The sequence below is a fragment of the Pelodiscus sinensis genome, chromosome 19, assembly GCF_052426305.1.
Source record: "Pelodiscus sinensis isolate ZL-2025 chromosome 19, ASM5242630v1, whole genome shotgun sequence".
Taxonomy (NCBI): domain Eukaryota; kingdom Metazoa; phylum Chordata; order Testudines; family Trionychidae; genus Pelodiscus; species Pelodiscus sinensis.
The window spans coordinates 34,481,399-34,503,112 of NC_143070.1; the positions used below are offsets into that span (position 1 = coordinate 34,481,399).

The window sequence follows — 21,714 nt, forward strand, 5'->3', positions numbered from 1 at the left end:
GCCTGCCAGACAAGGTGTATCCCAGCGTTTTTCAACCTTTTTTTATAAATACCCCCTTTTTAAAAAAAAATTATAAGTACCCCCCGTATCTACAATTTTCAGACACACGCATTTTTTGCCTACTGTTGCCACACTTTTGTTTAACCAACTTCATCGCATTCGGGCGGGCGATGACATGTTTGGGTGTAAAAGGCACAAAACTAATAAAGCGCTGTCAAACTTACCACAAACATTCAGGCTGTGTCTACACTGGCCTCTTATTCTGGAAAATCAGCCGCTTTTCCGGAATAACTTGCCAGCTGTCTACTCTGGCCCCTTGAATTTCCGGAAAAGCATCCTGTCAATGTAGACGCGCTTTTTCCGAAAATGCTTAGAACGGAAAAGTTTTCCGTTCTAAGCATTTCTGGAAAAGGGTGCCAGTGTAGATGTAGCCTCAGGTGTCTCCAAATGCCAGGGGTGTGGCCGTCCCCTCTAGATGTCTCTCGAGTACCCCGAAGGGTCCTCGTACCCCTGGATGAGAAACACGGCTCTAGACCAGGGAGGTTGTGGAATAAATTGTCTTGACCGGTGTGTCTCAATCGTTTGTTATAAAGTACCCCTTTTCAAAAAAAAATGTACCTACAGTTTTCGGACACACAGACATTTTTTCTACCATTGCAACACATTGGGCGGCGATGAAATTTTTTGGGGTGTAAAAAGCACAAAACGAATAACGCGCTGTCAAACTTCAAACCAACATTCAGGTTTCTCCAAATGTCGGGGTGTGGACGTACCCACCGGACTTTTCTCAAGTTCCCCTAAGGGGGCTCGTACCCCTGGTTGAGAAACACGGCTCGAGACGGTATTGGTGAGGGCAGGGGACGGGACGCGAGGCCTCCCAAGATCTCAGCTTCATGCCCGGTGAGTTCCCCTCGGTGTGTAAAAAGTGTCGGTTTGCGCCCGGCCTCAGGGCAGCTGTGGGGGGACGTGTGGCTGCTGAGCGGGGCCCGGCGTGTGCAGGGGTGCTGCCCCGGGTTCCTGAAGAGGGGAGGGGACTTTTGGGGGGTGAAAAGGGGCCCCTTAGTACGGAGCCATGGGGAAAGGAAAAACGACCCCGATCTGAATTCCAAGCCCCGATGGGAACGCAGAGCGCATTGCTCCGGCGCGGACCCAGCCCCAAACTTTCTGCTTGCAGGGCTGGATGTAGGGGGCACAAAGCAGGTGGTTGATTGGGGGGGGTGGCGATTTAAAAGGATCCATGTGTTCAGGCGGCAGCCGCTGCTGCTACCATAACTGGAGCCGTGGTCCCTTTAAATCACCGCTGGAATCCTGCCCGGCAGCTCCCGCCAGCAGTGAGAGCTGTCCAGACTCCACCCCTTCCTCCCAAGGCCCCGCCCCTTTTGGGACCACGGAGCCACTCCCCGGATACCTCGCCTGGGGGCCCACGGAGGCTGTCGGCTTCCCGGTTCGGATGCGCACTCCACACGCGGGAAAGCCTTCCAGCTCCGTGGCGTGGGACACGGAGCTTTACCGTGGGCACGACCCGGTCTCAGGCACTTCGCTCTACGCCGGATGGACCCCAACCCTCCGGTCAGGCCCCGGCGGCTCCATGGGACGTGGCCTCCCAATCGGATTCTGGGCTTGAAGACCAGTTGGATGGGAATCATTTTTGTCGGTGCCGCCTGAGTTCAGGGACAGGAGGAGAACTATCGAATTTGTCAGGCTTTGGTTGTTTTCTGATTGTCCACTAGATGCCACCCTTTTGTAAAAACCGTTGGGCATGAAGAATAATTAAAAACGGTGGCTGGCAAAAGAGGAAGTACTATATTAGGTGGCAGACATGTAACCCTCCCCCCCAAATAATATTCTCTCCGAGCAAACTTCTAATGCATCTCCACTGCGTGGTTCATTTTGGCTCCAATGTCATGGAGCGTCAATACACGTTTTTCACGGGGGAAAAAAAATCCAATCTTGGTTGTGTTGAAAGTGGGCCCGGTTGTCAGGGGCTGGAAAGTTTCGGCGAGTCTTTTGTTTATCAAATACCTTTTTTGGGGGAGGGAATGAATTCACCCAAATACGTGGAAAAGGCCACTTTTCCTGGGGAGGCGGGAATAATCGATTGAAAAACGGAAGTTCAGAACACTGTGTGATTTCAGTAGCCATCTCAAACACGTATTAGGCTTGTCGCCTGAAGGAATGAAATTAATATCAATGCTTTACGTCTCCTGGGGTATGTCTAGACTACAGGCTTTTGTCGACAGAAGTTTTGTCAACAGAGCCTGTCGACAAAGCTTCTGTCGACAAAGAGCGTCTAGACGACATCCAGTTCTGTCGACAAAGCAAGCCACTTTGTCGACATGAGAGTGTAGACGCAAAGGACAGTGTAGATGCACTAATGCCTTCTATCGACAGAACTCTGTCGACAAAAGGCGTTATTCCTCGTGAAATGAGGTTTACCATCGTCAACAAAACTGCCGAGTTCTCTCGACGTTATGTTGCCAGAACTCAGCGGCAGTGTAGACACAGGTATAGTTTTGTCGACAAAATTCAACTTTTGTCGACACGACCCTGTAGTCGAGACACACCCCTGGGGTTCTGCTAATCACCTTCCCTTTTGCTTCTATGGTGAGCTCCGGGTTCCAATATTGGCATATCCTAATCCTAACCCTAACCCTAATCCCAATGCAGAAGGAGATGGGGTTAGCCTACCACCCCATAGATAAGTGTCTTGTCGTTGTTTTACAGAGGGTGAAAACGAATTCCGGAAAGCTGACGAAGCTTCACGTTTGAATGATTTATTTACCAGTCTACAGACACACAGGCTGTGTGTGTGTGTGTGTGTGTGTGTGTGTCTTCCTTGAAAGGCGATCGTTATTGAGTGTAACACAGTAGCGCCAGTCTATTGTGCGGCATACAACACACAAGCAACACAACAGAGAGTCCGAAACTGCGAGCAGGCAAGCTAAATAGAGCAGAATATTCTGGCTGATTGAAAATTCCCCGGCACCAAAAAAATCCGTGGTCCTTCTGCCGAACCACAGAGGTGGCATTTATTATTATTATTATTAAAATCTCTGATCCAAGAGTTGTACATGTACACCACAAAAAGACAGCCCCTGCCCTAAAGCTCTTACTACCTAAGTGTAGGAAGGCGAGCAAAGCACAAGGCGAAAGTGAGCCCTGCCGAGTCGAGATTTTGACACGTAAAACCAGGCGGATAAGGAAGTACAGAAATTCAGTGGAAGGAAATACAGAGATTGGGTGGGTGAAGACTCCCTGGATCCGGGAATCCGAGGATGCATCTATCCAGCACCCTAAACTTGGAATCAGAGACACAATTTGCGCCACGCCAATATCGTCTCTTATTTCGATGTTTGAAATTTGACGCATCGACACGTCACCAAGTTTTGAAATGACCCGCTATTTTGAGCCATTCCTTATCCTTCCTGCATCGAGGTTTACCAGGATGGGGAAATAATATGCCTGTTAATTCAAAAAATGTTTCAAAAATGTTTGGAAAAATGTTTGGAGAATATTTTGAAAAATGCTATTTCAAAAATATTATTTTGAAAAATGTTTTGAAATGTTTCAAAAAATGTTCTTTCGAAAAATGTTTCGAAAATATTTCAAAACATGGTTCAAAAATGTTTTGAAAAATGTTATTTCAAAAAATATTTTGAAAATATTTTGAAAAATGTTTGGAAAATATTTTGAAAAATGCTATTTCAAAAAAATTATTTCAAAAAATGTTTTGAAAATGTTTCAAAAAATGTTCTTTCGAAAATAGTATTTCAAAAAATGTTTTGAAAATATTTCAGAAAACATTTCAAAAAATCTTCCCCCCGCATCTCTGAATCTCGACAAATCAAAAAGACTCACCGCAAGCCCCCTTTCCCGCACTGCTGAAGAGAGACAGCAGAGGGAGGAGCCAGGTGACCCCGTCCCTCCTTCCCCGTTTCCCTGTTCCCCCTCCCAGTTCAGCGTGAGGGCGGGGAAACGAGGAAACGGGAGAGGGGAAGGGGCCGTCACTCCGTCTGGGCCCCCCTCCCAGTTCGGCTCAGTTGCACAAGTCGGTGTTGCAACAGCTGTAGTCGTAGGTAAGGCTGGATTCGTCGGGGGCCCTCACCTTGCCGCAGTTGGCCACGGAGGTGCAGTTCAGCCGGTAGTACACGGGCAACATCCCTGTTGGGAGAGAGAAACAGAGCGTGGCCACAAAAAATCGAACGAGGTCCAACCAGGACAAGGGCCGAGTCCTGCCCTTGGGGCGGAAGAATCCCAAGTATCGTTACAAGCTGGGGACCGACCGGCTAAGTAGCCATTCTGCAGAAAAGGACCTGGGGATACAGTGGATGAGAAGCTGGAGACGAGTCAACAGGGCGCCCTTGTAGCCAAGAAAATCATGAGTGGTGTGGAGAGGGCCGATAAAGAAAAGTTATTTATTAGCTCCCTAAATAGAAGAACTAGAGGACACCAAATGAAATTGATGGGGAGCAGGTTTAAAACTAATAAAAGAAAGTTCTTCTTCACACAGCGTGTAGTCAACCTGTGGAACTCCTCGCCAGAGGAGGCTGTGAAGGCTGGGACTACAACAGAGTTTAAAGAGAAGCGAGATCATTTCATAATGTCACGGCGTTGCGCAAGAGGGTTTTTCTTGCGCAAGGAGGGGCCGTGTATGCTCCTTCTTGCGCGAGAGCCTCTTCTGAAAAAAAACAGTGGCTCGTTAGGTATGCAAATGAGGCTCGGCGATATTCCCCGCTTAGCCTCATTGGCATATTACTCCCGCAAGAAGCCGCGAGTGTAGACACAGCCCTGGAGCGTTGTGTCCAGTTCGGGGCCCCCCACTAGCGAAAGGTGCCTTCCCGGCCAGTGAGTCTAGGATCCTAACCCCCCTGGGCATGTGCAGCTCGCCGCCAGCGGCCCTGGTCCCCCCCCCCACACACACACACTTACCCAGCGAGGCTTTAATGTTGGCGCATCGCTCCCTCCAGCCGCAGGTCGCTTCGCCGGAGCCCTGGACGCAGCCGAAGAGGAGGAGTTTGTGTTTGCACACGTGGCAGCGCAGGGCGTGGGCTGCACCAGACACACAGAGGAAACCGTTCAGGCCGGGTGTCGGAGCAGCCCGACAGCACAAGCCGGGGCGGGGAAGGGGAGCGGTTTTCCCAGAGCCATCCGGACCCACACACAGACTATGCAGCTACGTACGGGCACCTGAAAATTTTGGGCACCACTGGGTCTATGCATAGGGGCACCTGAAAATTCGGGGCACCGGTGGGTCCATGCATAGGGACACCTGAAAATTTGGGGCACCGGTGGGTCCATGCATAGGGGCACCCTAAAATTTGGGGCACTGCTGAGTCTATGCATCGGGGTACCTGAAAATTCAGAGAGCCTCTGGGTCCATGCGTAGGGACACCTGAAAATTCGGAGCACATCTGGGTCTATGCATCGGGGCACCTGAAAATTCGGGGCACAATTGGGTGTATGCATCAGGGCACCTAAAAATTCAGGGTGACGATGGGTCCATGCATAGGGGCACCTGAAAATTCGGGGCACCACTGGGTCTATGCATCGGGGCACCTGAAAATTCAGAGCCACTCTGGGTCCATGCGTTGGGGCACCTGAAAATTCGGAGCACGTCTGGGTCTATGCATCGGGGCACCAGAAAATTTAAGACAATGGGGAATTGGACGCTTCAATCCCTTCGTGTTCCCCATAAGTGGAAGATTTGGGTGGCTGCCCCGCAGAGATTCAGGGGCCACCCAGCTGACGCGGAGAGCACCCACTGCTACTCACGGCGGACCGCCTGTGTTTGCAGAGGTGGTGCACATTCTTCGGTGCACTTAACAAAATTTATTCTGCCCCAAGGGTGGAAGATTTTAGCAGGAGCTTTGGCTGGGGCTATGGTCATGCAATAAGGGATGAAGAGAACAGGGAACTGAAGAGGGGCCAATAAACCACCCGGCCCGTATAAGCGAAACAAACTTTTCTTTTGCAGCGTCCACGGGCAAGCCGCCTCTGGATTTCGGCCTAGCTTGTCCCTGTTAAAATTCAAGTCAGGTTCTGCCCCGGACTCACCGCCGGCCAAGCACAAGAGAGCAGCCAGCCCGAGGAAAAAAACCTTCATGTCGGCAGCTGGCGATATGGCGCACACAGCTGGAGCGGGCGCCCGCAGATATCGTCAGAGCTGGATGCGTAGAGTCCTGCTGTCTCAGACCCCACAGCGTTATCCGCTGCCTCCCCTGTTACAAGGGGAGAAGCAGAGAGTTTGCAAAGCAAAAATTGTGCTACAGTAAAGATGAGTCACAGTATAAATTGCCTGTTCCGGGAACCAAAAAACCCTCAAAAAAACCTTCCCAAAAAACCCTCGGTAATCATCATATTTCCAACGCCGGCCGAGGAACACACACACACACACGCACACACACACACACCAGCCTGGCCTGTCTGCCTTTCATTCGCAGATTTACCCAGCCTCACTCGGATCCTTAATTCGATTAAGAATTTGGGGTTTCTTAGGAAAATGTACTTGCGTTCTTAAAACGGCAGCATGTTTCAAAAATACCACGTCGGTTTTTTTATCACGCTCCCTTTTTTGATTTCCGATTTCTCCACCAAAGGCATTGGTTTTCCCCTGTGAATGTTTCTTAGAAGGGGGAATTCCATCCCGTGACTTTTTTTCCTTCGACCCTACAAACTCCTCTCGTGCGCCGTGTTTTCGCCACAAAAAAAAAACCATCGCCAGTTTCGTGTCCGAGAACATTGTACTCTAGTGTTTAAACCTTGAGCACGGATTTAGCGACGCCGAATCTCTCCAGGGTCTCGCTATTCCTCCTGCAATGAGGTTTACCAGCTAATTCGAAGTAGGGGCTTTAAATCGGAATCCCGTTTCATTGCCGCGTGTAGACGCGGGCAGTTCCTTCGGGCTTGTGAATTTCTAAAATGGCGACCGGCCGGGAACATGCAAATCAAGGGATATTTAAATCCCAGGCTTGATTTGCAATTCCGGTCGCCCTCATTAGCCTCCCTAGATAGATCTAGGGGGCTAGTGTAGACGAACCCTTGAGAAGTAAACCCTGTTCCAGTTTCCTCCTCTTTTTTTCTGGTTCATTTTAGTTACATAACGTAAGAACAGTCACACCCGGTCAGACCAAAGGCCCATCCAACCCAGTGTCCTGTCTGCCGACAGTGGCCAATGCCAGGTGCTCCAGAGGGAGGGAACTGAACAGGTAATCCTCCCATGATCTCTCCCCATTGCCCACTAGAGACACTAGGGACACCCTCCCTACCCATCCTGGCTAACAGCCATTGACGGACCTAACCTCCATGAATCTATCTAGCTCTTTTTTGGACCCTGCTAAAGTTCTAGACTTCACCACATCCTCCGGCGAGGAGTTCCACAGGTTGACTGTGCGCTGAGTAAAGAAAAACGTCCTTTGGTTTGCTTTAAACCTGCTGCCTCTTCATTCCATTGGGTGACCCCTAGTTCTTATATTATGGGAACAAGTCAATCACTTTTCCTTAGTCACTTTTTCCACGCCAGTCGTGATTTTCTAGACCTCTCTCCTATCCCCCCAAGTCTCCTCTTTTCTAAGCTGAAAAGTCTCCGTCTCTTTAATCTCTCTTCTTATGGGACCCGTTCCAAACCCCTCCGCATGCTTGTGGCCCTTTTCTGAACCTTTTCCAATGTCAAGAGATCTTTTTTGAGATGAGTGACCACGTCCGTACAAGCTGTGGGCGTCCTGTGGTTTTCTATAGAGGCAATACGATATTTTCTGCCCTGTTCTCTGTCTTATTTTAGTCTCTGTCAACAGCTGCTCCGTCGTGTCGGTTTTCAGGACTGTTCTTGGTGATTCTGACTCTTCTCTGGTTGGAGGAGACGCAATGCCATTCAGAGGAAGTTGCAGACAGTGCGGGAGAAGTTCTTGATCAAATAGACCGGATAATCCCCCATGCCTTGGGGGACCCGTCCATAAGACGGTTGAGATAGTCACCCCGGGGTCTCCCAAAGGGGTCTGAGGTGGCCACCCCTCTGATCTGAGGTTCGGATTTTAAGGCGAGGAGAGAGAGTTGCAATCTAATCTGATCGCTACTGTAGCACCAGGTTCCTTCGCTGGAGGGGTTTCTTCTCGGCTTAGGGAAAGTCCGGGGTAGGTCAGCAAAACCGGCCAGAGACACAGGATGAGAGATTTCAGGAGGCTAGAATTTGTTTCACTCGACAGAGAGAGAAGGTTTAGAGCAGGAGGAAGTCTGGTTTTCATAGTTTTCTTTTCAACAAATCGGGGGACTTTTTCCCGGAAGGTTTCACTTGCTAAGAAAGAAAGAAAGAAAGAAAGAAAGAAAGAAAGAAAGAAAGAAAAGTTTATGTCAATAGATTTTTAGAAGAAAGAAAGAAAGAAAGAAAGAAAGAAAGAAAGAAAGAAAGAAAGAAAGAAAAGTTTGTCGATAGATTTTTAGAAGAAAGAAAGAAAGAAAGAAAGAAAGAAAGAAAGAAAGAAAGAAAAGTTTGTCGATAGATTTTTAGAAGAAAGAAAGAAAGAAAGAAAGAAAGAAAGAAAGAAAGAAAGAAAGAAACGAAAAGTTTGTCGATAGATTTTTAAGAAAGAAAGAAAGAAAGAAAGAAAGAAAGAAAGAAAAAGTTTGTCGATAGATTTTTAAGAAGAAAGAAAGAAAGAAAGAAAGAAAGAAAGAAAGAAAGAAAGAAAAAGTTTGTCGATAGATTTTTAAGAAGAAAGAAAGAAAGAAAGAAAGAAAGAAAGAAAGAAAAGTTTGTCGATAGATTTTTATGAAGAAAGAAAGAAAGAAAGAAAGAAAGAAAGAAAGAAAGAAAGAAAAGTTTGTCGATAGATTTTTATGAAGAAAGAAAGAAAGAAAGAAAGAAAGAAAGAAAGAAAGAAAGAAAGAAAAAGTTTGTCGATAGATTTTTAAGAAGAAAGAAAGAAAGAAAGAAAGAAAGAAAGAAAGAAAGAAAGAAAAAGTTTGTCGATAGATTTTTAAGAAGAAAGAAAGAAAGAAAGAAAGAAAGAAAGAAAGAAAGAAAGAAAGAAAGAAAAGTTTGTCGATAGATTTTTATGAAGAAAGAAAGAAAGAAAGAAAGAAAGAAAGAAAGAAAGAAAGAAAGAAAGAAAAGTTTGTCGATAGATTTTTATGAAGAAAGAAAGAAAGAAAGAAAGAAAGAAAGAAAGAAAGAAAGAAAGAAAGAAAAGTTTGTCAATAGAAAGAAAGAAAGAAAGAAAGAAAGAAAGAAAGAAAGAAAGAAAAGTTTCTGTCGATAGATTTTTATGAAGAAAGAAAGAAAGAAAGAAAGAAAGAAAGAAAGAAAGAAAAGTTTGTCGATAGATTTTTATGAAGAAAGAAAGAAAGAAAAGTTTGTCAATAGATTGAAAGAAAGAAAGAAAGAAAGAAAGAAAGAAAGAAAGAAAGAAAGAAAAGTTTCTGTCAATAGATTTTTATGAAGAAAGAAGGAGAACTTGCGGCCACACGCAGGTGACTCGTGGTAGCGGTTGGGGAGTGCGCAGAGGTGAAAGTACGCGGGGGCGCTCGGGGGCGCAGCTCCGGCGAGATCGGACCGAGCTGTGGCGGAAGCCGACAGGGAGCTAGTGACCGAGCAGGCAGGGACCCAGGCTGCGACAGGGCAGGGCCCCGAAGACATTTGAGGTCACTCTCACGGCTAGAAGCGCACCTCCGCACGGTGCCCCTGCTAACATGTTAACTGCTAAACAGGGTGTCCCTTGTTCCTCCGACTGGTCCTCTCCGCCCCCCTTTCCACAACCCCACGCGTGGCTGCTCCCTTGTGCCCCGGGTCCTCCGCCTCGTCGCTCAGCGTAACTCCACTGAAGTCAACGGGCCTCGGTTTCTGGACGTCCGCCGAGGCTCCTCCGGCCCGGCCTGTTTTGCAATCCCTCTTCCAGCGGGCGGCGAACGCTCAGGAGCGACTCCCTGCTTCGCTGGGCCACCGTCCCTCACGAGAAACGTCCTCGTGATCCCACTGGCCGAGCCCCAAGGCCCGGAACACGCGCATGCCGCCGCCGCCGCCGCCGCACTCCAAGCCGAGAACGACGTTCTCAGGGACCAGGGCCGAGTCCCGGCCGGGCCCAGCACTTTCCTCGTTCTCTCCACCCCGGCCCAAGAAAGGGAATTTCACCCATCCTGAAATCGGTCCTCTCGGCTTCCGCTCCGCCCTGGTCTACGCTCTGGGCAGCGCGCGTCCGAAATGGCAACACGCACGTCGACACGGCAAGCCGTTCTTTCGACACAACAGCGACGCCTACTCCGACGCCCGGGACCCTCGTTTCACCCGGAGCCAGGGACGTCACAGGGGGAGCGCGACTTCCTGCCGCGGAGACGGCGCCAGCCGCTGAGTTCAACCATTTCAACACCCGCGACGCTGAGGGTTGCCAGATGGTTTTAGCAAAAATACCGGACACGCTTGACACGACAACACAATCGACATTCCACCCGATTTAGAAAACACCGGACGGTTCCATTTTCTCGTTTCTATTTTCTCAATTTGTTTCAGGACAGAAAGCTCCAATACTGGACTGCCCGGTTCAAAACCGGACACCAGGCATCCCGAACGACACTTACGTCGCCATTTTCCCGGCTGAATGTTCCCTGACTCATAAGCGGCGCGTCCACTATTTCGAAATAACGACTCCCCAGCGTCATTCAAAGTCAGTCCCCGCCCACCTCCCCCCAGCGCCTGCTGGGGCGTTACAGCAAGGGAACACGGCCCCCTGCACGGAGCCAGCCATGGACTGATTTCGATTTTATGAAATCGGGCATTATTCAGTCGATTTTAGGCACGTCAAAAGAGGTTCCTAGTGTAGTGGTGCCCTACGGGAGGCGGGAGGGGGAAGTCAGCAAGGTTGCCAGGGGTCCAGTTTTCGCCCAGACAGTCCGGAAATCGCATCTTCTAACTGGTAAAAAAAACACGTCTGGTATTTTCCGTCTTTTCATGGACGGAAGGCCAGAGAGGACATTTTTCTCATGCCATATCTGGCGGGGGCAGGGCGGGGAATTTAAAGGCACAGTGACCTTTTTTTTTTTTTTGCTCAACCGATTTTCCACCCCCCACCCCTCCCATCTGGCAACCCTAGAGGTCAGGCCTCGCCAGCCGAGGAGTAACCGCGAGGGCCCCTTTGTGAGAGCGAAGACGGGGACGTGGGCCCAATCCCATCCGAAAACGTGTCTTGTGCTGGGAACGATGAAACACCTTCCCCCCAGACCCGACCTGGCTAGGGAGGCTGGGGGGGGGGGGGTAACACCGGTCAGGTGACCATCCCCCATGTGACTCCTCCCTGCACCACCAGGGGAGCGTCTGGACAATGCCCCCTCCACCCTGCCCCTGCCCTGGCTCCGCCCCTTCTCAGGCCCCGCCCCCTACCCCACCTCGTCCCTCAACCCTCCTCCCCTGGTTGACGTGGTCCAGGGGACTTGCCGGGGACCCTGGGGCCGGCCGCTGGGGTCTGGGCCCCTCACGCTCACCAGCAGCAGTGGGGGCCAGTGGAACCACACGGCTTCGCTCCCCCGGCTCCCAGCCACGAGGATCTGCTTCCTGGGATGACTGTGGGGGTGATGGGGGGGCCTTTCCCTGAGCTATCTGGCAGCTGGGGAGAGGGGCCGTATTGCTCTGCTTCTCCCCACTGCTGCTGGTGAGTGCGGGGGGGCCCCCTCACGAGTCTCCCCCAGGCTGCCCAGAAACTCCGGCCCTTGGCCTCTCCCACCCATAGCGTTCCCAGAGTCCGACGATTCCCCTTCGTTACCCGTTGAGCTCCGCAGGCTCACGAGGAGCATACTAGCTAAGCCTGCGCACGTCCTGGCCGTCACCACATCCTGCGGCGAGGAGTTCCACGGGTTAACTGCTGCCGCCGCGTGACGAAGCGCTTCCTTTGGCTTGTTTTAAACCCGCTGCCCGTTCATTTCATTGGGCGCCCCCTCGTCCTTATAGTGCGGGACCAAGTACATACCTTTTCTTCAGTCCCCTTTTCCACACCCACCCTGATACCCTAGACCTGTCTCCTTAGTCTCCTCTTTTCTAAGCTGATAAGTCTCCCTTTTTTAACGATTCCTCGCGGGCTGTTTGCTTTTTTGACGGCCGCTGAGCAGGGAGGGGAAGTTTTCTGAGAACTCTCCAGCATGACGCCAAGATCGCTTTCCTGATTAGTGGTCGCTAAATTAGCCCCCGTCGTATTGTTGGGGTTATTGTTTCTAATAGGCATGACTTTTATCATTATTCACTTTAAATATCATTTGCCCTTTCGGTGCCTAATCCCCTCGTTTGGGGAGATCCTTAGACGCGCTTCGCTTTGGGGCACCGACCCCAGACCAGACGGCCCCGTGTGCCCCTCACCCTGGCGTCGGAGGGGGACTCTCGTGCTCAGCAGGCGTTAGCCGGGGACCCCGCCTAGGAAGAAGAAAAGCGACGCACCTTTTCTGCCGAAAAGTCCAACACAGTTGCGATTTCGGGGGCAGGGGGATGGCTTCCCGGGCGCCGTCCGGCTAAGCAGACGTCAGCCTGTCTGCCGTCTCTGCTGTCGTCTCACCAGAGCACCCCACCCCCCGTCCCAGACCCACGATAAATCGGTTTGAGCCAATGGCCGCAGGTCACCGAGTCCCGGAGCGGGGCTGGGGGTGGGGTGGAGAGATTGTTTGCCTGGAACAATGCTTTCCCCCAGGCATCCTGCACCTGAGTAAACAGGCCATTTAACTCCATGGACGTCGCCACCGCTGCGCCGGCGAATGGTTCCCAGCCCTGTGCGGAATAATGTTGTGCCATGCACCGAGGCCGGAGTGAATGTGCACCGCCAATGGACACGAAAACCTCGCTGGGTGGGCACTTTCACAGCACTTCTAGGCTGTAGGAGGCGGGAGCTGCAGACAACGCACCTCCTCTCACTTTTTCCGTCCATGTGTGGAATAAATTTTGTTGTGTGCACCAAGACCTGTGCGGATGTGCACCACCCGGAGAAACACCTCCTGCCGGCAGTGGCATTGGGAGGTCTCTCTCTCCTCTGGGAGGCCTGCCAAGCGTTCGGCGCACAGGGAACCCTGGTCACCCCTGTTGGTCTCAGCAGGAGGGCATGGGGGGGGCGTGTTAGTCTGTAGCCGCGAAAAACATGGCTCCTGCCGTGGGGCACCTCGCAGATGGGCCGATGTATTGGGGGCATCCGCATCCGTGGGTGACGCTTGCGACCTTGGGAAGTGGGTCGTTGTAGGGGAAAGTTTACCCCCCTGACTGCCCCCGTATCCCCTCCCAGAGCCGGCACCCCACAGCCCTGCCCCAGAGCACAACCCAAACCCCTGCACCCCCCCGCACCCCCATATCCCCTCCCAGATCTGGCACCCCACACCCCTGCCCCAGCTCACAACCCAAACCCCTGTACCCCCCCTGCACCCCCATATCCCCTCCCAGATCCGGCACCCCACACCCCTGCCCCAGCTCACAGCCCAAACCTCTGTACCCCCCCCGCACCCCCATATCCCCTCCCAGATCCGGCACCCCACACCCCTGCCCCAGCTCACAGCCCAAACCTCTGTACCCCCCCCCGCACCCCCATATCCCCTCCCAGATCCGGCACCCCACACCCTCCTGCCCCAGCTCACAGCCCAAACCTCTGTACCCCCCCCCCGCACCCCATATCCCCTCCCAGATCCGGCACCCCACAGCCCTGCCCCAGCTCACAGCCCAAACCTCTGTACCCCCCCCGCACCCCCATATCCCCTCCCAGATCCAGCACCCCACAGCCCTGCCCCAGCTCACAGCCCAAACCTCTGTACCCCCCCCCCCCCGCACCCTTATATCCCCTCCCAGATCTGGCACCCCACAGCCCTGCCCCAGCTCACAGCCCAAACCTCTGTACCCGCCCACACCCCCATATCCCCTCCCAGATCCGGCACCCCACACCCCTGCCCCAGCTCACAGCCCAAACCTCTGTACCCCCCCCCGCACCCCCATATCCCCTCCCAGATCCGGCACCCCACACCCCTGCCCCAGCTCACAGCCCAAACCTCTGTACCCCCCCGCACCCCTATATCCCCTCCCAGAGCCAGCACCCCACACCCCTGCCCCAGCCAAAACCCCTGCCCCCCCCCCCACCCCCATATCCCCTCCCAGATCTGGAACCCCACACCCCTGGCCCAGTTCACAGCCCAATCCCCTGCCCCAGGGTCCCTCCAAGCCCCCTCTGTGAATATGGAAGAGTGCCCCCCCACAGGCCAGGGTTAGAACCCAAATCTGATCTTCTGCTGCAAAAGTAGCCGCCCAACGTGGGGCTCGAACCCACGACCCTGAGATTAAGAGTCTCATGCTCTACCGACTGAGCTAGCCGGGCTGGGTAGAAAGGCTCTTCAACTCCCTTGAGGCAGAGCTGAGGCTGTAACCCATAGCCAGCCTGGGGGCTGGAGGGAGAAGAGCCTTCGCCCCTCGTTCTTTCCCCTCCCCGCCGCCCTGCAGGCAGCCCACCATGAACCAAATGCAGAACTGTGGGGCTGTGTCTAGACTGGCCAGTTTTTCCGGAAAATCCGCCACTTTTCCGGAAAAACTTGCCAGCTGTCTACACTGGCCGCTTGAATTTCCACAAGAACACTGACTTCCTACTGTCTGAAATCAGTGCTTCTTGAGGAAATGCTACGCTGCTCCCGTTCGGGCAAATGTCCCTTTTGCGCAAAACTTTTACACAAAAGGGCCGGTGTAGACAGCTCAGATTTGTTTTGCGCAAAAAAGCCCTGATCATGAAAATGGCGATTGGGGCTTTTTTTGTGCAAACGCGCGTCTAGATTGGCCACGGACGCTTTTCCACAAAAAGTGCTTTTGCGGAAAAGCATCCGTGCCAATCTAGACGCTCTGTTCCGAAAATGCTTTTAACGGGAAACTTCTTCGTTAAAAGCATTTCTGGAAAATCATGCCAGTCTAGACGTAGCCTGGGAGTTGGCAAATGTCATTGAGGAGCCTTTGGCCATTATCTTTGAAAAGTCGTGGAGATCGGGAGAAATCCCGGATGACTGGAAAAAGGCAAATGTAGTGCCCATCTTCAAAAAAGGGAAGAAGGACGATCCAGGGAACTATAGGCCGGTCAGTCTTACCTCGGTTCCTGGAAAAATCATGGAAGGGATCCTTAAGGAATCCATTTTGAGGCACTTGGAGGAGAGCAAAGTGATTAGGAATAGTCAGCATGGATTCACAAAGGGCAAGTCATGCCTGACCAATCTGATTAGCTTCTATGATGAGGTACCTGGCTCTGTGGCCATGGGGAAGTCAGTGGATGTGATAGACCTTGACTTTAGCAAGGCTTTTGATACGGTCTCCCACAATATTCTCGCCAGCAAGTTAAGGGAATGTGGATTGGATAAATGGACGGTAAGATGGATAGAAAGATGGCTAGAAGGCCGGGCCCAGCGGGTAGTGATCAATGGCTCCATGTCAGGTTGGCGGTCGGTTTCTAGCGGAGTGCCCCAAGGTTCGGTTCTAGGACCGGTTTTGTTCAATATCTTTATTAATGACCTGGCTGAGGGGATGGATTGCACCCTCAGCAAGTTTGCAGATGACACTAAGCTGTGGGGAGAGGTAGATACGCTGGAGGGCAGGGATAGGGTCCAGAGTGACTTAGACAAATTAGAGGATTGGGCCAATAGAAATCTGATGAGGTTCAACAAGGACAAGTGCAGAGTCCTGCCCTTGGGATGGAAGAATCCCAAGTATTGTTACAGGCTGGGGACCGACCGGCTAAGTAGCAGTTCTGCAGAAAAGGCCCTGGGGGTTACAGTGGATGAGAAGCTGGAGATGAGTCAACAGGGTGCCCTTGTAGCCAAGAAGGCTAATGGCATATTAGGTGCATTAAGAGGAGCATTGCCAGCAGATCCAGAGATGTCATTATTCCCCTTTATTCGGCTCTGGTGAGGCCACATCTGGAGTACTGTGTCCAGTTCTGGGCCCCCCACTACAGAAAGGATGTGGACGCATTGGAGAGGGTCCAGCGGAGGGCAACCAAAATGATTAGGGGGCTGGAGCACATGACCTTTGAGGAGAGGCTGAGGGAGTTGGGTCTGTTTAGTCTGCAGAAGTGAAGAGCGAGGGGGGATTTGATAGCAGCCTTCAACTCCCTGAAGGGGGTTCCAAAGAGGCTGGAGAGAGGCTGTTCTCAGTGGTGGCAGAACAAGGAGCAATGGGCTCAAGTTGCAGTGGGGGAGGTCTAGGTTGGATATTAGGAAAAACGATTTCCCGAGGCGGGTGGGGAAGCGCTGGGCTGGGTTCCCTAGGGAGGGTTGGAGTCTCCATCCCTAGAGGTGTGTCAGTCCCGGCTGGACCAAGCCCTGGCGGAGTTGATTGAGTTGGGTTGGTCCTGCCTTGGGCTGGAGGCTGGACTTGATGGCTCCCGAGGCCTCTTCCAGCTGTAGGAGTCACTCTCACCCATTTACACAAGTAGACGCAGGACTGGGAAGGAGGGTGAAAGGACACCCCTTTTGCACCACTTCCCTGGTGGTCTAGTGGTTAGGATTCGGTGCTCTCACCGCTGCGGCCTGGGTTCGATTCCCGGTCAGGGAAAATAGCCTTTTGGCCCCGGATCCCTTCATTGAGGATAGAAACCACCAGAGAGATTTTTCTGCACCCCCTGCAACGTCTTCTTCCTGCAGGTGGGGGGACTCTTCTGCGGCCTTGTGAAAATCCAGCTTTCCCGGTGGTCCGGAGCAGAACGGAGACCTCTTCCTAGGTGGGGCAGTCCGGACAAGCGGAGCCGTGAGAAATCATTTCTCCTGTTGTTTGCAGCCCCCCGCCCAAAGCAGGACCAACCCAACTCAGTCAGCCCAGGCAGAGTTTGGTCAAGCGGGGCCGTAAACCTGTCGAGACGGAGACTGTACCCCCTCCCTAACCCTAACCCTTCCCCGCCCTCCTCGGGAAATATCCAAGCCAGCCCTCCTCCCCTGCAACGGGAGCCCATCGCGCCTCGTTCGGAACAGCCTCTCCCCAGCCTCCTCGGAAACGCGCCATCGCCCCGGAACTCGCCTGCCCAAATACGACACGTTCGCCAGGAGGGTGCCACAGGACTCCCAGTTGGTTTTGCGGGGCGCTGTGAAGGGCTCGCTGCCTTTCCCCCCCCGCCCTCCGCGCAATCGAACAGCACCGTCCCCCCGGCTGGTAAGCCTACGCAATCCGAGCTTTTCCGAGGGGGGAGCCGCGTTCCTCGTCAGGGCTACATCCACACGGCAAAGAAAAATATTACGAAAGAATGGGCGGCTTGTTAGAACGGACAGGCGGGGTCAGACCAAAGGCCCATCCAGTCTAGGGTCCTCTCTGCCGACAGTGGCCAATGCCAGATGCCCCCAAATGGAGGGAACCGAACAGGGAATCCTCACACGATCCCTCTCCTGTCGCCCATTTCCAAACAGCGGCTAGGGACACCCTCCCGACCCATCCTGGCTCTTAGCCATGGATAGACCTAACCTCCATGAATCTATCTAGCTCTTTTTTGAACCCTGCTAAAGGCCCGGTCTTCACGACGTCCCGCAGCGAGGAGTTCCACAGGTTGAAGAAAAATATCCGTTGGTTTGTTTTAAATCTGCCGCCTATTTATTTCATCAGGTGACCCCTCGTTCTTCTGTGATGGGAACAAGTCAATCACTTTTCCTTAGTCACTTTTTCCACACCTGCCATGATGTTATAGACCTCGATCCTTTCTCCTCTTGTCTCAGCCGAAAAGTCCCCGTCTTTTTAATCGCTCTGCATAGGGCACCCAACCCCTCGTTGGTTTGGTTGCCCTCTTCTGGGTTAGAGATCTCCACTGATTAGTTTCGGACTCCCGAGACGGGAAAGAAGGGAAAATAGGACCCTATTGAATTTTCTGACATGAAGGGGATACCTGAGGCTGTCGGCGGGCAGTTCCAAAATCAGGAAACTTCTGTCTCGGCGCTAAACAAATTAAAATCCTTCCATCGTTCGTATTTGTTAAGTATCTGGCCGGCTCCCAAGTCACAATTCCCACCCTCAACAGACGAGCTACCCCCTCCTTCAGGCCTTTAATAGTTGTGTACACGGGAAAAAATACGGAGGGAGAAAGCGCAAGAAGTTGTGGATGCATTTGAGCGAAAAGTTCAAAAGAAAGAAAGAAAACCAAAATAACTGGAGGCCAAAAAATATAAAAAATTAAGGTACTGTTTCTGCCCGGTTTCGAACCGGGGACCTTTCGCGTGTGAGGCGAACGTGATAACCACTACACTACAGAAACCCCAGCTGCTGTAGAACTTGACCTTTTTTCTGAAATGCCTAGGCTACAGGGTTTTTTTTAAAAAAAACCTGACCTTTTTTTCCCCAAAAAACATTACCTGCATCCACACTGCAATCGCGTTCTTTCAAGATTAAATCGAAAGAACGCAGCAGGGTTTTCGACATTGGTAAACCTCCAAGGGTGTGTCTAGACTACAGGGTTTTTTCGAAAAAAAATGGCCTTTTTTCGAAAAAACTGCGCCTGCGTCTAGACTGCTGCTGAGTTCTTTCGAAAGTCAATCGAAAGAACGCGGCCGTTTTAGCACCCGTGGAAAAGCTCATTTTGCGAGGAAGAACGCCTTTTTTCGAAAGTGCGCTTAGGCGCCGGTGTGTCTAGACGACAGGGTTTTTTGAAAAAAAGTGGTCTTTTTTCGAAAAAACTTCCCCTGCGTCTAGACTGCCGCCACGTTCTTTCGAAAGTCAATTGAAAGAATGCGGCTGTTTTAGCGCCCGCGGAAAAGCTCATTTTGCGAGGAAGAACGCCTTTTTTCGAAAGTGCTCTTTTGAAAAAAGGCGCTGGTGTGTCTAGACGACAGGGTTTTTTCGAAAAAAGTGGTCTTTTTTCAAAAAAACTTCCCCTGAGTCTAGACTGCCGCCGCGTTCTTTTGAAAGTCAATTGAAAGAACGCGGCCGTTTTTTCGATCGCGGTAAGCCTCATTCCACGAGCAATAACGCCTTTTTTCAAAAGTGCTCTTTTGGAAAACAGCGCTGTTGAATGCAAACTGATTTTTCGAAAGAGCGCGTCTAGACTCTCCTTCAAAAAAGCCGCTTTTTCGAAAAATCTGCGTGTTTTCGAAAGAGGCTTTTCTGAAAGATGCTGTCGAAAACGCTTCTTCCCAAAAAGCCTTGTAGTCTAGATGTAGCTGCAATGCACGCTGTGCTTTTTCGAAAGAGGGCATCCAAACTGCTCAGGTGCTTTCTTTCGAAAAAGCGGCTTGCTTTTTCGAAAATACTGGCTGTAGTCCAACCGCTCTTTTTCAAAAGAGGCGTGTTCTAAAGTATCTTTCGAAAAAGCCTCTTTCGAAAGAGGCTTGCAGTCTAGATGGAGCGCCGAAGAAGAACGCCTTTTTTGAAAGAGCTCTTTGTGGATGGCGCCACTGCTGCGCTTTCGAAATAGCCCCTCGCCAGAGCCGTTTTAACAGGGATTTGGAGCAATCAAATTTTGGAATTGCTCCGCTCCAGCTCCACGCTCCAACTCAAATTTATTTTTAACTATAATTTTGTAATATACATAATTAATATAATTTTTTATTTGTAAATTGCAAGTTAGTTTTTCTTATGAAACTTTGCGGTAAAATATTTGAAATATGTTCCACGTTTTTAATGAATATCTCAAAAACGCTTTAATATAAATATATCAATGAAATGTGGTACGTGCTGTAGCGTTAGTACATGCTAGCGCTGTTCTGCAACAGTAATTGTTGGGAAGTAACAAGGCTTCACATTACTAGGTTGAAAATAACCACATACTAATTTATCTACGCGAGTACATACTCGCCTAGCCTTGGCACACGCGTGGGAGCAGTCTGCCGGGTGTCTGATAATTATCTGATTCGTTAATAAAACATAGCTCCAAGAAGCTTTGTAATTTTGGATCTGTACATTAAATCTTGCTTCCAGCCAAAGTGAGCCTAACCGTGACCTATTACGTAAAGTGGTAACGAAGATGTTAATATCGATTGTTAGACAATCGGAAACTTGTTGGCACCTTTAGGACTCGCTTGCTAAAATATCATTCATTTTGGATTGAAAACGGAAAAAAAAAACCAGGAGCAGTGAAGCTGTCAAGATTTTCTGTGCTCCGGCTCCGCTTCAGCTCCAGGCAAAAACCTGTAGCTCCGTGGCTCCACGCTCCAACTCCGGGCTCCGCTCGAAAGCCCTGCATTCTAAGTTATTCCTCCGGCCTCCGACTCATTCGGAGACTTTCCCTGAAGTGTAGACGCGCTCTTTCGAAACAAGCTCACTATTCCGGAGTAGCTTCTCCCGAACGAACTGTGCAGTGCTAGGATTGCCAGATAGTTTCACAACAAATAGCGAACGTGTCGGGGGAAAAAACGGTTGAGCCAAAAAAAAAAAAAGTCATGGAGCCTTTAAATCCCACGCTCCCCTTCCCCCACACCAGACGTGGTAGGGGAAGAATGTCCCATGCGGCCTTCCATCCAAGAAAAACAGAATATCAGACATTTCACGTCTGGTATTTTCTGGGGTTTTTTTTTTTACTGGACCGAACCCGCACATACCGGATTGTCTGGGCCAAGACACTTTCGAAAACACCTCTTTCGAAAAAGAGCATCTAGACTACAACCAGAACTTTCGAAAAAGCAAGCCGCTTTTTCGAAAGAGCGCACCCAGGCAGTCTGGATGCCCTCTTTCGAAAAAGCACCGTGTGCATGACCTAGCGCCTTGTTTCGAAAGAACACGTCCGAAAAAAGGCGCTCTTCCTCGTAAAAACGAGGTTTTCCGCGGTCGGAAAAACGGCCGCCTTCTTTCGATGCACTTTGGAAAGAACGCGGCGGCAGTCTAGACGCAGGGGAAGTTTCTTCGAGAAAAGGCTACTTTTTTTCGAAAAAGCCCTGTAGTCTAGACACAGTGGTTTCCATTTCCGGTGAAGGGATGCGTGTCCAAAAACACTTCCTTTCCCTGACCGGGAATCGAACCCGGGCCGCGGCGGTGAGAGCGCCGAATCCTAACCACTAGACCACCAGGGAAGTGGCTTTAATTCAGCTTTTCACACCTCCTAGGCCTACTCATAAATGTGCCAAATTTCTGAATTTTCTCCCTGGTCTACTGCCTGGGGGGGACAAGCATCAGGGTGAAGGACCCCCCCTCTTAGCTTACAGGCCGCAACTTCTCAATACAACCCCTTTTCCGTGGTCATGGCCTTGACAGCGCAGCGAGACAGAGCCAACATGTCGTCAAGGGAGAATTTCTCGCCACCGGCTGCGCGGGCAGAAAAGGATCTTTGGGACGGGGAAGGCTCGGCTGTGACACACCCGAATACCTATCAGTTGCGGGGTAGAGAATCAGGCAGAGAATAGCTTACAGGCTTTGTGTAACCCCTATTACGCCCGCGTCAAGCCAGCTAAAACCCTCTCCGTCCGACCGGAAAAGCTTCCCGAAAAGAGGAAGAAAGTGCAGGAGACACGGACGTATTTGGAGTGGGAGGGAAAGAAAACTAAAGTACTGGCCGGCCTCGCTCCAAGTCCGGGATACGTTCCGAAAAACCTGGACTTCCCGCAAAACGGCAAGTGAGGGAATTTTTTCCGGTGGTGGACTTCCACTGGGGGGGTGTTTGCGCAACTTAAGAGCAGGGAACGGGAGGACTTATCTGTGTGGAAGGAGATAGCTTGGGGCACTTTCGGGCAGGGATGCGGTACATTCATCACCAAAACATTCCCCCGCGGCTTGTTTCTGCCCGGTTTCGAACCGGGGACCTTTCGCGTGTGAGGCGAACGTGATAACCACTACACTACAGAAAC

The 21,714-nt window shown here is 51.3% G+C and overlaps 1 protein-coding gene and 5 non-coding genes across 6 annotated transcripts; 1 reads left to right on the plus strand and 5 right to left on the minus strand.

Moving 5' to 3' along the window:
- Window positions 1-2,810: 2,810 nt before the first annotated feature.
- LOC102455062 (lymphocyte antigen 6 family member G6C) lies at window positions 2,811-12,595 on the minus strand. The gene is made up of 4 exons (XM_006123097.5): window positions 12,407-12,595; window positions 6,055-6,218; window positions 4,930-5,049; window positions 2,811-4,161 (listed from the first exon to the last, which is right to left on the minus strand). The coding sequence occupies exons 2-4, from the start codon at window positions 6,101-6,103 to the stop codon at window positions 4,037-4,039; spliced, it is 294 nt and encodes a 97-aa protein (XP_006123159.1). The 5' UTR covers window positions 6,104-6,218; window positions 12,407-12,595; the 3' UTR covers window positions 2,811-4,036.
- Window positions 12,596-14,236: 1,641 nt separating this feature from the next.
- Window positions 14,237-14,309, minus strand: TRNAK-CUU (transfer RNA lysine (anticodon CUU)). The gene has a single exon. It is a non-coding gene; the product is annotated as a tRNA-Lys (tRNA).
- A 2,138-nt stretch (window positions 14,310-16,447) lies between these two features.
- On the plus strand, window positions 16,448-16,519 carry TRNAE-CUC (transfer RNA glutamic acid (anticodon CUC)). The gene has a single exon. It is a non-coding gene; the product is annotated as a tRNA-Glu (tRNA).
- Window positions 16,520-18,124: 1,605 nt separating this feature from the next.
- TRNAV-CAC (transfer RNA valine (anticodon CAC)) lies at window positions 18,125-18,197 on the minus strand. Its single transcript has one exon. It is a non-coding gene; the product is annotated as a tRNA-Val (tRNA).
- Window positions 18,198-20,871: 2,674 nt separating this feature from the next.
- On the minus strand, window positions 20,872-20,943 carry TRNAE-CUC (transfer RNA glutamic acid (anticodon CUC)). The gene has a single exon. It is a non-coding gene; the product is annotated as a tRNA-Glu (tRNA).
- A 698-nt stretch (window positions 20,944-21,641) lies between these two features.
- On the minus strand, window positions 21,642-21,714 carry TRNAV-CAC (transfer RNA valine (anticodon CAC)). The gene has a single exon. It is a non-coding gene; the product is annotated as a tRNA-Val (tRNA).

Bases quoted from the DNA above. Each gene is read 5' to 3' on its own strand.
- LOC102455062 (XM_006123097.5), bottom strand. From the start codon at position 6,103: ATGAAGGTTTTTTTCCTCGGGCTGGCTGCTCTCTTGTGCTTGGCCGGC. The intron at 5,050-6,054 runs GTGAGTCCGGGG...TGTCTGGTGCAG, and splicing joins TCTCTTGTGCTTGGCCGGCG to CCCACGCCCTGCGCTGCCAC. The intron at 4,162-4,929 runs GTAAGTGTGTGT...CTCTCCCAACAG, and splicing joins CAACATTAAAGCCTCGCTGG to GGATGTTGCCCGTGTACTAC.